At 45.7% G+C, this 15,273-nt stretch overlaps 1 protein-coding gene across 1 annotated transcript; it reads right to left on the bottom strand.

The window, feature by feature from the left end:
• Positions 1 to 325: 325 nt before the first annotated feature.
• On the bottom strand, positions 326 to 14,829 carry LOC120058058 (dehydrogenase/reductase SDR family member on chromosome X-like). Its single transcript, XM_039006538.1, has 8 exons — positions 14,794 to 14,829; positions 14,552 to 14,615; positions 13,519 to 13,626; positions 12,995 to 13,063; positions 5,063 to 5,164; positions 4,745 to 4,952; positions 3,307 to 3,514; positions 326 to 517 (listed from the first exon to the last, which is right to left on the bottom strand). The coding sequence occupies exons 1-8, from the start codon at positions 14,827 to 14,829 to the stop codon at positions 326 to 328; spliced, it is 987 nt and encodes a 328-aa protein (XP_038862466.1).
• Between the last annotated feature and the right edge of the window lie 444 nt (positions 14,830 to 15,273).

Genomic DNA, 15,273 nt, shown 5'->3' with positions numbered 1-15,273 from the left:
ACTATTAACACTCATAGTGGCGCTACAGACACTCATAGCAGCACCATGAATACTCTTAATATAGTGTGTGTGTGTGTTCACAGTGCCAGAGGGAGAAGGTTTCTTCATTCCCATTAGCACATTCATTTGAACAGCATGGGAAGGGACTTAACTCTTCACTAACCAATCAAAGTCTAGCCATGGTCATCATCAGTCCAATCACAGTCTGGTGGTGTGGTGAGGAGATTGTCAAAACAAAGACAACGCCAGTCAGACAGACTAAGTGTTGCGTCTCAGCCATCCAGTCCCATGTTGGTGGTCAGGGTCAGGGGTTGAAGGTCAGGGGTCATGGTTGGTGCCGTTCCTGCAGGCCAACTTGTCTGCAGCTGGAGTCCCAGAGGCCGCGATGTAGCTGGGGGTCGTAGGTGTTTGGTGATGTCATCTCTGTGCGCCCATTGCTCCAGTAGGCTCCTCCCTCCCACTCCAGAGACGGAGACAGAGCAGTGTAGAAGACCGTGGACGCTCCCTGGGACGGGCTCTGGGGGCACAACACAAACTGTCAGACTGTTATACATAACGCATGCACCCAGGCACGCACACACGGACACACACACACGCACACATAGAGGCTGTTATACATACACACACAACCAGCAGAGCTTCACTGGCATAAAGATACAGCTAGATCTACAGCCTAACAACAAAAGCCTACAGTATTTCTACAACAACCTGACGTTTCAACCTATTTCTACACGAGACTGACTTCAACCTATTTCTACATGAGACTCTGGTAAACAGTGTGTGTGTGTGTGTGTGTGTGTGTATGTGTGTGTGTGTGTGTGTATATATATATATTAATGTGATAGTGCTGAGGAGCCTGTTATTAATGGTGCATTTGTAGCTGCACGGCAGAGGCTCCCTAAAGATAATTTACTTAGGCAACTACACTCTCTAACACCCACACAGCACACACAGGGCTGTCTCCTTCCATCCCATCCTCCAGACACACAGGGCTGTCTCCTTCCATCCCATCCTCCAGACACACACAGGGCTGTCTCCTTCCATCCCATCCTCCAGACACACAGGGCTGTCTCCTTCCATCCCATCCTCCAGACACACACAGGGCTGTCTCCTTCCATCCCATCCTCCAGACACACACAGGGCTGTCTCCTTCCATCCCATCCTCCAGACACACAGGGCTGTCTCCTTCCATCCCATCCTCCAGACACACAGGGCTGTCTCCTTCCATCCCATCCTCCAGACACACAGGGCTGTCTCCTTCCATCCCATCCTCCAGACACACACAGGGCTGTCTCCTTCCATCCCATCCTCCAGACACACACAGGGCTGTCTCCTTCCATCCCATCCTCCAGACACACACAGGGCTGTCTCCTTCCATCCCATCCTCCAGACACACACAGGGCTGTCTCCTTCCATCCCATCCTCCAGACACACACAGGGCTGTCTCCTTCCATCCCATCCTCCAGACACACAGGGCTGTCTCCTTCCATCCCATCCTCCAGACACACAGGGCTGTCTCCTTCCATCCCATCCTCCAGACACACAGGGCTGTCTCCTTCCATCCCATCCTCCAGACACACAGGGCTGTCTCCTTCCATCCCATCCTCCAGACACACACAGGGCTGTCTCCTTCCATCCCATCCTCCAGACACACACAGGGCTGTCTCCTTCCATCCCATCCTCCAGACACACAGGGCTGTCTCCTTCCATCCCATCCTCCAGACACACAGGGCTGTCTCCTTCCATCCCATCCTCCAGACACACAGGGCTGTCTCCTTCCATCCCATCCTCCAGACACACAGGGCTGTCTCCTTCCATCCCATCCTCCAGACACACAGGGCTGTCTCCTTCCATCCCATCCTCCAGACACACAGGGCTGTCTCCTTCCATCCCATCCTCCAGACACACACAGGGCTGTCTCCTTCCATCCCATCCTCCAGACACACAGGGCTGTCTCCTTCCATCCCATCCTCCAGACACACAGGGCTGTCTCCTTCCATCCCATCCTCCAGACACACAGGGCTGTCTCCTTCCATCCCATCCTCCAGACACACAGGGCTGTCTCCTTCCATCACATCCTCCAGACACACAGGGCTGTCTCCTTCCATCACATCCTCCAGACACACAGGGCTGTCTCCTTCCATCACATCCTCCAGACACACAGGGCCTCTAGGCCAATGCTTTAAGATATGCAACACAATCTAAAATAACCCCAATGAAATGAACAACTATTTAGTTAGCAACAAGCAAATGTTTTAACATTTCATTTTGTGTTTGTGTCTGTGTGTGTGTGTGTATGTGTGTCTGTGTGTGTGAATGTGTGTCTGTGTGTCTGTGTGTGTGTCTGTGTGTATGTGTGTGTGCGTGTGTGTCTGTGTGTGTTGGTAGAGCATGGCGCTTGCAACACCAGGGTTGATTACAATGGGGGACCAGTATGAAAAAGTACCAAAATGTATGCACTCACAACTGTAAGTCACTCTGGATAAGAGTGTCTGCTAAATGCCTCAACTGTAAAAGACAAAGTCATGGGACATTGACTCATGCATATCTTATGGAGATTCTGAACATTCTCATCTTTCTTAAGCTTGGCAAGTTTTCCCTCTTCATCTCTCTTTCCCTTCACCTCTCACTCTTTCTCTGCCTAAATATAGACTCGGAAGTCAGTATGGTACTGAAATGCCACATGACACATTTTAAGATACTTATTCTGTAATTAACTTCTTGAATAAATCGTTCCGATTTATTCTGAAAACTTTGACAGTAGTCAGATACGGGAAATTCAATGGTAGCCATATAACTCTATGCACAATGATGACTTTTAACAATTCCACAGAACAGTTTACAAAAACACATTTACATGAAGAACAGTGCAGATGCAAAGTTTGGTCACAGAATGATGGCACAAACAGCACAAACCGTCGTTATGTTACCCAACTGTTCAGTAAATGTGCATTTGCACAGTAAATGTGTTTATATAAAATGTTCAGTGGAAATTGTTAAAAGGAGTCATTGTACATAGAGTTGTAGGTTTGTTTAACTTTACAATCATTGGTTTTTGTTTGGCATAAATGTATAAAGTGAAAAATCTGAGTCTCAGCATCATTCTGTTACTGTGGAATTGACAATACTCGATTAGCACTGTGTGTGTGTGCTCGATTAGCACTGTGTGTGTGTGTGTGTGTGTGTGTGTGTGTGTGTGTGTGTGTGTGTGTGTGTGTGTGTGTGTGTGTGTGTGTGTGTGTGTGTGTGTGTGTGTGTGTGTGTGTGTGTGTGTGTGTGTGTGTGTGTGTGTGTGTGTGTGTGTACCCTAAAGAGCAGGCGTGCGATGGCTGTCTGTGCGAGGCGGGCGGTGGGGAAGCGGTGGCAGTAGAGTGACGTGTCGACCATCCCAGGGTCCACTGCACATGAGCTCACTGGAAACCCTCCTCTTTCCAGCCTCTGTTGCAGGTGGGAGGAAAATAACAGTAGTGCCAGCTTACTCTGGCAGTACGCCGCATGGGACGAATGACACTGCCTAAAGACTGAAAGAGAGGGGGGAGAAAAAGATGAAAAAGATGTTGAAAAAAGGTCTGGAGTGGGAGGAAATTAGGAGAGGAGGGTGTGTGTGTATGTGATGCGTGGGTTGACTCACAACCCGTAGTCCCCACAGTTATATCCGCTGGGCGGGTGGGTTTAGGGTCATTAAATATTATGTGGATGAAGGGTGGCTGGATTGAATACAGAGAAAACACTACCTTAAAAATTCTATAAATATATAATTATTGTGCAATTTAAATCTATAGGTTTTTCTATCATTATTTTAGGCTATCTGGTATTAGTGCATAAGCCTAAGCTTTAGGGCCTAACTGTACGCACGCCAAATAGCCTACACACCAATCGCCAAATGCATTTGGGAACGGGCAGAAAAAGTTAATGTCAATCCACAGAAACAAAAAGGACAATGTCAGAGTTTAATTCAGTAAGAGAAAAGCTGCAAAATGGAGTGGAAAATAAAGAGACGGGAGGGCCGGAAAAGTCATGTTTGGGATAGATTTGGTGAAGTGGTAAAAGAGGATGATGCCTGTTATGTGTGATGATTGTGATGATTTCTTCCCGGTTCCTAAATGTCTTTGCGCCGCGAAAGAAGCAGGGATGACAGAGAAAACTTTACCGATGCCAACTAGATTGAAGCGTTCATTCTATAATTTATGACATTATTCTGGTGACCAAGGGTTTATTTAGCCTTCTAGGGCAACATAATGAGTGAAGAGAAGCTGCATGTATCTAATTATAGACGGGGCGGCAGGTAGCCTAGTGGTTAGAGCATTGGACTAGTAACCGAAAGGTTGCCTGATCGAATCTCCGAGCTGACAAGGTAAAAATCTGTCGTTCTGCCCCTGAACAAGGCAGTTAACCCACTGTTCCTAGGCCGTCATTGAAAATAAGAATTTGTTCTTAACTGACTAGCCTAGTTAAACAAAGGTATAAAAAATAAATAAATAGAGAAGTTGATTAACAAATAGCCTACCAAAATGTCAGAAATTATAAGCAGAAACATATCTACAATCAGGCAAAAAGATTGTCCCAAAAAATCGTTATGCCTTCTCTGCCTGCAGCGCATTTTCTATATTAGTGGATTAGGGACGGGTGCGTGCCTCAGATGTTCACTTTATCACATATAGTCGGGCGGATGCGGATGGGTTATTAGTAATTGAGGGTGCAGGTGAACAAACAGCTCACCCGTGCCCCACTAGTGTGTGTGTACCTGTTTAGCAGGCTGTCTAGTCGTATCTCTCCAGCACCATGAGCTGACGAGGAGAGGGTGACAACACGTGAGCAGGAACCGCGTTTCCCAGAATGCTTTAATGTGTCTAACAGCAGCAAGGTCATCAGGAAGTGACCTAGGTAGTTGACCCCGAAGTGATGCTCAAAGCCCTCCTCTGTACGACCCTCAGGGACCAACATGACCGCCGCTGCACGCGTGCACAAACACAAATAGTTAAGACACAGTTCATTTATGAATGTAAGTCTCATATCAAGCGTATAGGTCGGCAGGTTGATTGGTTGATTGTGTGTCACTCACCATTGTTGACTAAGATGTGCAGCGGTAGGCCCCGTCTCTTGATATTCTGGACAAATTGCCTGACTGACTGCAAAGATGCCAAATTCAACTGATCAAACTCCACTGAAAACACAAAACACACACCAGTCATTTAAATACAATACACAGTACAGATGTAAGATCTTAATTTGATTACCCTGTTGCAGGAGAACTTTCCTGCAATACAGAACATTTTAAATGTGTAGTGTAGTTGAGGTTTAAAAAGGCTTCTGAAGTTTGTAATTTCCACTTAGAAATTTCAGACTTGGTTTTCCCTTACCAAAAATGTATCACACCCTTACAAAAATCACTATTAATTATAATCCATTTAATAATTTCCATTACTTGTTGCTGCAGGATTAATCTCCTGCTGTAGCAAACTGGCTCAAATTAAGATCCTACATCTGTAAATACACACATACGGGTAGAAGGTCCTATAGGCAGATCATTTGAGCACACACAAACAAACACACACACAGCATAATCAGCACTCTTGTAAAAAAAAAAAAAAATTCTGCTAACTGTGTCTGTAGTGAAAAATCAAAGGAGCATCAATGTATTAATCTCCTACAGTAGGCTCTTCTCTAATAGAGAACACAAACTGCTGCTAGCTTCATACACATTATACTACATGATACCAATACCTCCTCCTAACATCTCATACAGTAAGTATTCTGCAGCAGCAGCGCTGGCAGGACCTGCTGTAGGACCTCTGCTCTGTGTGTGTTGTGTGTGTGTGTGTCTGTGTGTGTGACTTTCAGAGTCAAAAATAGCCTTTCACAATGGATGATTTTTAGTCCAGGGCTAAACTTATCCTGGGTTAAAAGTAGCCTAGGGCTAGCTTACCCTTGTTTCACACTAGCATTAGTTTACCCAGGGTGAAACCAAAACGTACAGCTTGAAAAGCCCTAGTCCTCTGGCTGTGTGCGTGTGAGGACTATTTGTGTTTGTGTGTGTGTGTTTGTGTGTTTCATACACAGGCTAAGCCAGGGTTTGATACTGATATGAGAATAATTTAACTAATGCCAAATTCCAGCCCTAACCCTGTGTGCTTATAGCTAGCTTTTCCCCTGTCTGAATGCCTGCCTGCCTCTCTGTCCATCTCTGTCCCCAACCTGTCATCCTGTCTTTCTGTGTATGTGCAGATTTTGCTATAAACGGGTGGTGTTTTGATTGGCTCTGGCAAAACATAAGAAGCATTTGGTGTACATGTGCTTTGCTATTTTCCTCTCAACAATTGGGCATTTAGGACACACTCCACTCCTTTCCTCCTATCCTTTCCACCCCCCCTCTTCATCTCTCCCTTCCACTCCACCTTTTCTACCTGTGATAATTACAATGAGGATCTGGGCTCCATGCCAGAGAGATAAGCACATTTTACACCTACAAGCTTTTCATTCTGTTAATGTACCCAGGGCTACTCCACTCTGACCCAATACACTACTGCACCACTGCTACAGTCTATATCAAATGCACGGTTAATACACTACTGTCTATCAAATGTAGCCTAGCTACTGCAGTGTTACATTTAATATAGTGACCAGTCATGACTCACAAAAGTAGGTGGGTAAATTCTGAGCTCCTATCAAGATGACGGTAGGCAAATAACTAAACGTTAATACAAAAAAATGCTAATAGGTGGTTAAACACTTTTCACTATTCAGTGCTGTGTTTACTTACATTTATCCTCCATTACATCACTGGTTAACACACTGTTCCCTTTCAGTCGATGACTCTGTATACAATACTATGGGGAGTCACCGACCAATCAACAGCCCAAGGGATGCCAAGCCCGCCCCCAGAAGCATCCATTTCCTAAATTCTTTGCTTTTCAGCTCGCCTGAAGGAAGAATGTGTCACGCAATTTACAAACTTTTCAAGCACACGAAGACTACGAGATTCGGCACTGACTAAAGTGTCTGTTAGTGGGGAGAGAGTACTCGCCCTCCTAGATGTTGCGAGTTTTGGGTCTTGGTATACGTTTTTGTATTTGCTAAAAACGAACTACTTTCTGCTCTGTTTGTGTAGCTAATGCTTCCTTGCTTGGGTAGGATTTGTGTTTGCTAAAAACCCACTACTTTCTTCTCTGCTTGTGTAGCCAGTGCTTCCTTGCTTGAGTAAGATGGCTAGTGGTAAGAGTAAGTTTTTAAAAAAGGCTAACCATCCGAGTTTGAAACTCTTACCGTGCCCTTGGGCAGGTGGTTTCACAATGAAAATGAAAGATACTCATGAGTGCTGTCCTGTTTGCCTGGGGTGGAAACATGCTCAGGAGGCTTTGGCTCGGACCAATTTGTGTGACCATTGTCTCCGGCTGGGCTCAACTTTCATTGGGCGTCGGGCTGAATTAGTGAGAAAGATTGGGGCTGCTGTTGAAGGGTCTTCCGGTGATTTGACCTTGATAATGGGGTTGTCTGAAGCTGGGAGAGAGCGGCAGTGGTGGTCGGAGTTGATGGGGTGTCATCCCAGCCGTTTGAGGCTCATTCCGGTTTCTCTGGCAGTGTTCAGAGTCCGGATTCCGGGATGATATAGTATCCCTGGTTGGCTCTGGAGGGATTTCAGAGTGTCAATCGGATGTCATCAGTCCGGGGCAGCCTACATCCCCAGCTTTGGATTCGGCGGGGCAGAGTGAACCATTAGTGGTTAATGCACCTTTGATGGAGCTATATCGAAGGGCGACAAATCACCTGGGGTGGATTGGCCGTCTTCTCCCCGCAACAGAGTTTCAAATCAAATTTCATTTGTCACATGCTTACTTACGGGCCCTTCCCAACAATGCAGAGAGAAATAAAAAAGTGAAACAATAGAAAAATAAAACACATAATAACAAAACACAATGAGTATATATATACAGTGGCAAGAAAAGTATGTGAACCTTTGGAATTATCTGGACTAAAATTTGATTTGATCTTCATCTAAGTCTACAATAGACAAACACCATCTGCTTAAACTAAGAACACAAACAAGTATACATTAAACCGTGTAAACATTAACAGTGCAGGCTGGAAAAAGTATGTGAACCCTTGGATTTAATAACTGGTTGACCCTCCTTTGGCAGCAATATCTTCAACCAAACGTTTTCTGTAATTGCGGATCAGACCTGCACAACGGTCAGGAGGAATTTTGGACCATTCCTCTTTACAAAACTGTTTCAGTTCAGCAATATTCTTGTGATGTCTGGTGTGAACTGCTCTCTTGAGGTCATGCCACAGCATCTCAATCGGGTTGAGGTCAGGACTCTGAATGGGCCACTCCAGAAGGGATATTTTCTTCTGTTGAAGCCATTCTGTTGTTGATTTACTTCTGTGTTTTGGGTCGTTGTCCTGTTACATCACTCAACTTCTGTTAAGCTTCAATTGGCGGACATATAGCCTTACATTCTCCTGCAAAATGTCTTGATAAACTTGGGAATTCATTTTTCCGTCGATGATAGCAAGCTGTCTAGGCTCTGAGGCAGCAAAGCAGCTCCAAACCATGATGCTCCCTTCACCATACTTTACAGATGGGATGAGGTTTTGATGTTGGTGTGCTGTGCCTTTTTTTCTCCACACATAGAGTTGTGTGTTCCTTCCAAACAACTCAACTTTAGTTTCATCTGTCCACAGAATATTTTGCCAGTAGCGCTGTGGAACATCCAGATGCTCTTTTGCGAACTTCAGACATGCAGCAATGTTCTTTTTGGACAGCAGTGGCTTCTTCCGTGGTGTCCTTCCATGAACACCATTCTTGTTTAGTGAATAACGTATCGTAGACTCGTCAACAGAGATGTTAGCATGTTCCAGAGATTTCTGTAAGTCTTTATCTGACACTCTAGGATTCTTCTTAAACTCATTGAGCATTCTCTGCTGTGCTCTTGCAGTCATCTTTGCAGGACAGCCACTCCTAGGGAGAGTAGCAACAGTGCTGAACCTTCTCCATTTATAGACAATTCATCTTACCGTGGACTGATGAACATCAAGGCTTTTAGAGATACTTTTGTAACCCTTTCCAGTGTTATGCAAGTCAACAATTCTTAATCTTCTGAGATCTCTTTTGTTCGAGGCATGGTTCAAATCAGGCAATGCTTTTTGTGAATAGCAAACTCAAATTTTATGAGTGTTTTTCATAGGGCAGGGCAGCTCTAACCAACATCTCCAATCTCGTCTCATTGATTGGATTCCAGGTTAGCTGACTCCTGACTCCAATTAGCTTTTGGAGAAGTCATTAGCCTAAGGGTTCACATATTTTTTCCAACCTACACTGTGAATGTTTAAATAATGCATTCAATGTAGACAAGAACATTTTAAGCAGACTGTGTTTGTCTGTTGTTGTGAAGATGAAGATCAGATCAAATTTTATGACCAATTTATGCAGAAATCCAGATAATTCCAAAGGGTTTACATGCTTTTTCTTGAGACTGTATACGGGGTACCAGTGCTGAGTCGATGTGCAGTGGTACGAGGTAATTGAGTTAGACACTGTATGGACATAATTGGGAATAAAGTGACAGATAATAAACAGTAGCAGCAGCGTATGTGATGAGTCAAAACATGTATACCAAATGGGGCAATGCAGATAGTCCGGGTAGCTGTTTGGTTAACTATTTAACAAACAATTTAGCAGTCTTATTGCTTGGAGGTAGAAGCAATTCTGGGTCCTGTTTGTTTCAGACTTAGTGCATCGGTACCACCTGCCATGTGGTAGCAGAGAGAACAGTCTATGACTTTGGTGGCTGGAGTCTTTGACAATTTCTAGGGCCTTCCTCTGACACCGCCTGGTATAAAGGTCCTAGACGGCAGGGAGCTCGGCCACAGTGATGTACTGGGATGTACGCACTACCCTCTGTAGATCCTTGCGGTCAGATGCAAAGCAGTTGCCATACCAAGCAGTGATGCAGCCAGTCAAGATGCTCTCAATGGTGCAGCTTTAGAACTTTTTGAGGATCTGAGGGCCCATGTTAAATCTTTTCAGCCTCCTGAGAGGCCATGTTCACGACTGTGCTAGTGTGTGTCACCATGATAGATCCTTAGTGATGTTGTCACCGAGGACCTTGAAGCTTTCGACTCACTCCACTACAGCCCGTAGATGTGAATGGGGCATGCTCGGCCCTCTGTTTCCTGTAGTCCATGATCAGCTCCTTTGTCTTGCTGAAATAGACGGAGAGGTTGTTGTTCTGGCACCACACTGCCAGGTCTCTGACCTCCTCCCTATAGGCTCATCATAGTCAGTGATCAGGCCTACCACCGTCGTATTGTCGGCAAACTTAATGATGGTATTGGAGTCGTGTGCTGCCACTCCAGGTCAGAGGCATGGTGCCCCGGGATGGTTTTTCGAGGATGGTTTTTGACCATTTTGGTGCTTCTGAGCAGCTTTGAACGTCTTGGAACAGACGCCATGCCGAGTCAAAGAAGAAAGGAAAGGGGGATACCTAGTCAGTACCAATGAATGCATTCAACTGAAAGCTTGGTTACTGGCCCAACGCTCCTACCCGAAGAGCGGGATCGAAGCTGATTACTCCACAGGGCAGGGGAAGGAGGAGACCTCGTGACCCTAGCTGGATGCGGGGAGGGGGCGTGTTCTCGGGGCCCTCCTTCCCGGCCATTTACTGTGGCAACAGTGTTTCCATGTGGCTCGGTCAATGGGGGCAAGTTACTGGTTGCCGAAGTCCCCGAACCCATTGTGAGCCGGGTATCAGAACGGCAGTACCACGAAAGCACATTGTTTCTACCCAAGGTTCCTTGGTGTTCAGCGGTGGCGTACATCAAAAGGCAGGGGGGAACACGGTCTCTCTCTCTCCTAAACCTTCCCTGTTATCTGCTTGTATGGAGCAGAGCACATTTCCTGTCACTCAGGGCAACGTATCTTCCCGGATCTCTCAACGTGGGTGCACCCCCTGGGACCGGTTTGGCAGGGCTGATGTAGATCTTTATGCATCGTGAGAAAATGCACATTTTCGTCTGTTCTTCTCAATGTTGTTGATTATGGTGGCTCCCGGTTCGCCCAGATAACCCTCATTTCCGGAGATCATCCGCCAGTTGGGCGGGGCCACTTGGAGGGTTCTGTGTCATCGGGATCTATTGTCCCAGGCACACAGGAAAATCTGCCGCCCACGACCGCAAATATGGATCTGTGGGTTTGGCCCCTGAAAGGTTGAATTTGGCGGCTAGGGGTTTACCCTCAAACGTGATTATGACTATACAGTCAACACGTGCGCCCTCTACTAGAGGGTTGTACATATATATACTGTGTGTCTTACAGGTCCCTGGCTTTCGAGATGTTCCCTGTCTCACCTCCACCGTTAGCTTCCAATAAACAACGAAGGTTGCATGGCCTGAGTTCGGTGCGCACTTTTTGTCAGGTGCACGCTTTAGGACCAAGGATATCCGCGTTTGTGACCAGCTTTTTGTTTGTTTTGCTAATCCAGCTCGGGGTAGATCTTTCTCTTTGGATTGTGGAGGCTATCTCCCTGGCATATGTCAGCAAAGGACATGGGTTGCCTAGTGGTGTGCGTGCTCACTCCACTAGGGGTGTGGAGGCTTCTTGGGCATTGTTCAGGGGCATAAAGATTGGAGATGTCTATGCTGCAGCGAGTTGGGGTTCCCGAAAAATGCTTTTGTGAGGTTTTATTGCTTAGACCTAATTGCTCACAGTGTGGCTCATAGTGTTCTTAGTGTGCAGGTTGCGCATTTATCAGGGTTACGACAGTTACCTGTGGGTTTGAGACTTGGGCTCCCGTGGTTCATCGACTCTGGTCGATGCTATGCAGTGAGCGTGTGCACTTTATCAAGTCACGACAGGTGTTCTGTTGTTTTGGGTTCCTTGTATGAATTCTGACATTTCAGGCTCGCAAGGTATGTATTTTTCATGGAACCATGGGGTCTATGGACTTGGGCTGCAGTGGCATCGTGTCAGATCGCATAGCCAAGTTGCAGTAGGTTCTGGTTCCCTGTATGGGGCTCTGACAGTTCAGGCTTCTAGGGGTAAGTATTAGGGGAAAAGGTGGCTTCTGGCTTCAAAAGCCCTTTTTGGAGCCGGTGAAACCTGTGTGTGCTTGGGCTGCTGTGGGCCTCCTAGTCTGGCACCCTCTGAGGTGGCTTGGGGTGTGATTTATGTCCCCATAGTATGTTATACTGAGTGACCGACTGAAAGGGAATGTACAGTTATGAATTTAACTACTGTTCCCTGAAGTATAACTCATTTTGGCCCATCACCATCAGGGGATTTGGGCTCGCTGAAGAGTGGTACTGAATTGATGAAATAGATGTGAGCCCGGTATTATACCCAGGAAGGCGGGCTCCTGAGGGCAGGCTTGACATCCATTGGCCCGTTGGGCGTGTACTCTTTCTTCTCCTCTCCTCTCTCCTGCGCTGTCTCCTATCCTCCATACACACAGACAAACACGCATACGAAGAGCCAGAGGACGTTTGGTGAGAAGCACCTGCCTCACATACTAATGACGCCTCCGTTACATTGTCATTCAGACACACGCTCACACGCTCACACGCACCCCTCCCTACCCCCACCTCATCGCCCCATCGGCACATTGTCATTCAGAGGACAGAGCTACATGACCCTCACCTCCCCCCACTTCCTTCATCTCCCAACTCACCCCCGTCATTCAGAGCACCGTCACGCTTCCCTCCCCGCCCCCACTCCCTAACACCCCTCAATGCCATACCTCTTAATCTTCACAAAGAGAAATAGATCATGCAACAGTTCCAGAGAGGAAATCTACTTCAATGACGCCGTCTCTACTTCTAATTGACGTGACGCACTAGAGCAGAGGTGCACAGCTCCAGTTCTTAACAGTCATTCTGCTTTTTAACTAGGAGCTGATTTCTACCTGCAAAAAGGTGTGTTCACTCACAGTCCAATCAGTAATATCAAGAGCCATGGACGCACGAAAGCAAACAGGACTGTGTGGACTGTGTATGTTACCTTTGGCCTCTCTGTTCTCCTCACAAATCCTCTTCACAGCAGACACACCCTTCAGCTCATTCTGTCTAGCTAGAGAGGGAGAGAGAAGGGAGAAGAGAGGAGGGGAGGAGAAGAGAGGAGGCTGATCTAATTAATTTCCTAAGTAAACACACCCAGTAAACACTCAGAGCGAAAGAGAGAGCGAGAGACGCAAACCCACACGCACATCCAGACACACACACAAACACAGTCCCTTGCCACAGCAGGCCTATATGCACACATTGCTAAATTCCACAACCACACAACTACCCACATACACTCCAGGACAAGTTGCCTATCTGAACAGATCATTAAAAACCTGCCCTGAGGAAATAATTTGCCTACTAAATATTTCTGTCTGTGGGTATTAAACATATAATTAAGTATAAAATTAAATAATTATATTAACTAAGTATATTAATCAGTTCATGGTACTGTTGGACGGTATAACACATTCACATTGGTAGGCCTATGGTGTACAGTATGATGTCTTTATGTAGGCCTACCTATGATAATGTGTGCCCCCAGGCTGGCCATGTGTCTTGAGGTCTCATAGCCAATTCCCCTGGTGCCTCCCGTCACTATAGCAACTTTGCCATGTTGTAAGGCCAGCTCTGGAGAAAGGAAATTAATATAATGACAAATGGAATGGGGTAATAAACATGGTGCAGATATTACCCTATCCCCTAGTGTTATTCTTTAGGCCAGGAAAACTCTCCTTCTGTACATGGCCATGCAGTTTATGAAGTTTGTATGGCATGTTTACAGGTTTATGAAGTTTGTATGGCATGTTTACAGGTTTATGAAGTTTGTATGGCATGTTTACAGGTTTATGAAGTTTGTATGGCATGTTTACAGGTTTATGAAGTTTGTATGGCATGTTTACAGGTTTATGAATTTTGTATGGCATGTTTACAGGTTTATGACATATAGCTGGATGTATTTTATTATTTTCCACCTGGACAGTCTGTTTCTGCTGTAGCAATTATCATGCCAACATCAAAGGAGAAATATGTGGTGGTGAGCAGGTCAGTGGTAAATGTCATGTTGAGGTGTGTGTGTGTTTTAAGATTATATAATTAGAATGAGTGAACAATAATTCATTCTAATTCTATGGTTGGGCAGTAGTTTACAACATGTTTGACATAGTTTAGTATGTGTGTAACAGGCCTAACCATTCCCTTTACAATATTCTTCCCTCCTGGTCCAGTAGACAACGATGTTGTGCAGGCTTTAGTTCCAGGCCAGCTCTAACATAGCCTGCTTCGGCTGATGAGCGGCTGCGCAAGTAGCGCGCAGATAGAACCCTCGTGACTGCGCTGTTTATATGGAGGCGCTGATGAGCAAACGAGGGCAGCTGAGACTGTCTGCTAAACTTTTGTTTTGTGTTCACTTCAAACGGTTAGAAATGACCGGCAAAGCAATACTTAACAAAGTCAGTCTATGTTCTAGTTGGGGTGAACAGCAGCTCTTTCATCACAGCCTGCAGCTGCTCTTACTCGTAGCGAAACTGGCTAATTATCCTTGTTATACACTAACCTGGCAACGTGAAGGGACGGCAGATCAATTGATTAATTAGAACTCTCAACCCAAGCAGGTACAGCTTAAGAGCAGGTAAATAACAATCCAGATAAATAACAATCCAGAAACCCCATAGCCTGGAGGTTGTGTTTGCGAGCACTTCTCTGGTCTCTTTATAATGACCGGCATACACGCGAATCCCTCACTCCATCATGTGTCCAGCAAGAGGCCCGTCCCAACACTAAGTATTATACGCCTACTTGTCTCTTCTCTTCCTCGTCTCCTTCCCTCATCATGCGGGCTAGACAGCATAACAAAAGTTTAGGCCTACAGTGAGAACCTGGGGTCTGTTCAGTTGGGTGAAACGTTTCAGAACTTTTAGTTTAAATTGTGTAGAACATATATAACTGTCACGTAGAATAGACTAGAGAAGCATGTCAGCTCTATTAGAGTGAGTGAGTTTCTAGGTTGAGGGTCAGTGACGTGGGCCATCCTTTGTATTGTTTGTGGGAATCGCATCTCACGCATGACTGGGATTATTTAAGATGATGGGACAGTATTGTGACAGCTTAGTGCACACACACACAGACAAACACGTAAACATGCATATGTACACAACCACATTCTCACACCTTCACACAAATGAACACAAACACACCCTTCCTGATTGTGATTGTTATTCAGCAGTGTGTCCAATAAGATCATAGACTTTGATCACAGCTTTGTTTTGTTGTTGTTGT

This window comes from Salvelinus namaycush, chromosome 13, assembly GCF_016432855.1.
Source record: "Salvelinus namaycush isolate Seneca chromosome 13, SaNama_1.0, whole genome shotgun sequence".
In the NCBI taxonomy this organism is placed as follows: Eukaryota; Metazoa; Chordata; class Actinopteri; order Salmoniformes; family Salmonidae; genus Salvelinus; species Salvelinus namaycush.
Note: the sequence above shows the minus strand (reverse complement) of the source record. Positions and strands in the feature narration are given on the sequence as shown.

Bases quoted from the DNA above. Each gene is read 5' to 3' on its own strand.
- LOC120058058 (XM_039006538.1), bottom strand. From the start codon at position 14,829: ATGATGAGGGAAGGAGACGAGGAAGAGAAGAGACAA. The intron at 14,616-14,793 runs GTAGGCGTATAA...CCTGCTCTTAAG, and splicing joins ACGAGGAAGAGAAGAGACAA to CTGTACCTGCTTGGGTTGAG. The intron at 5,165-12,994 runs GTAACATACACA...TTGTGTTTTCAG, and splicing joins GGAGAACAGAGAGGCCAAAG to TGGAGTTTGATCAGTTGAAT.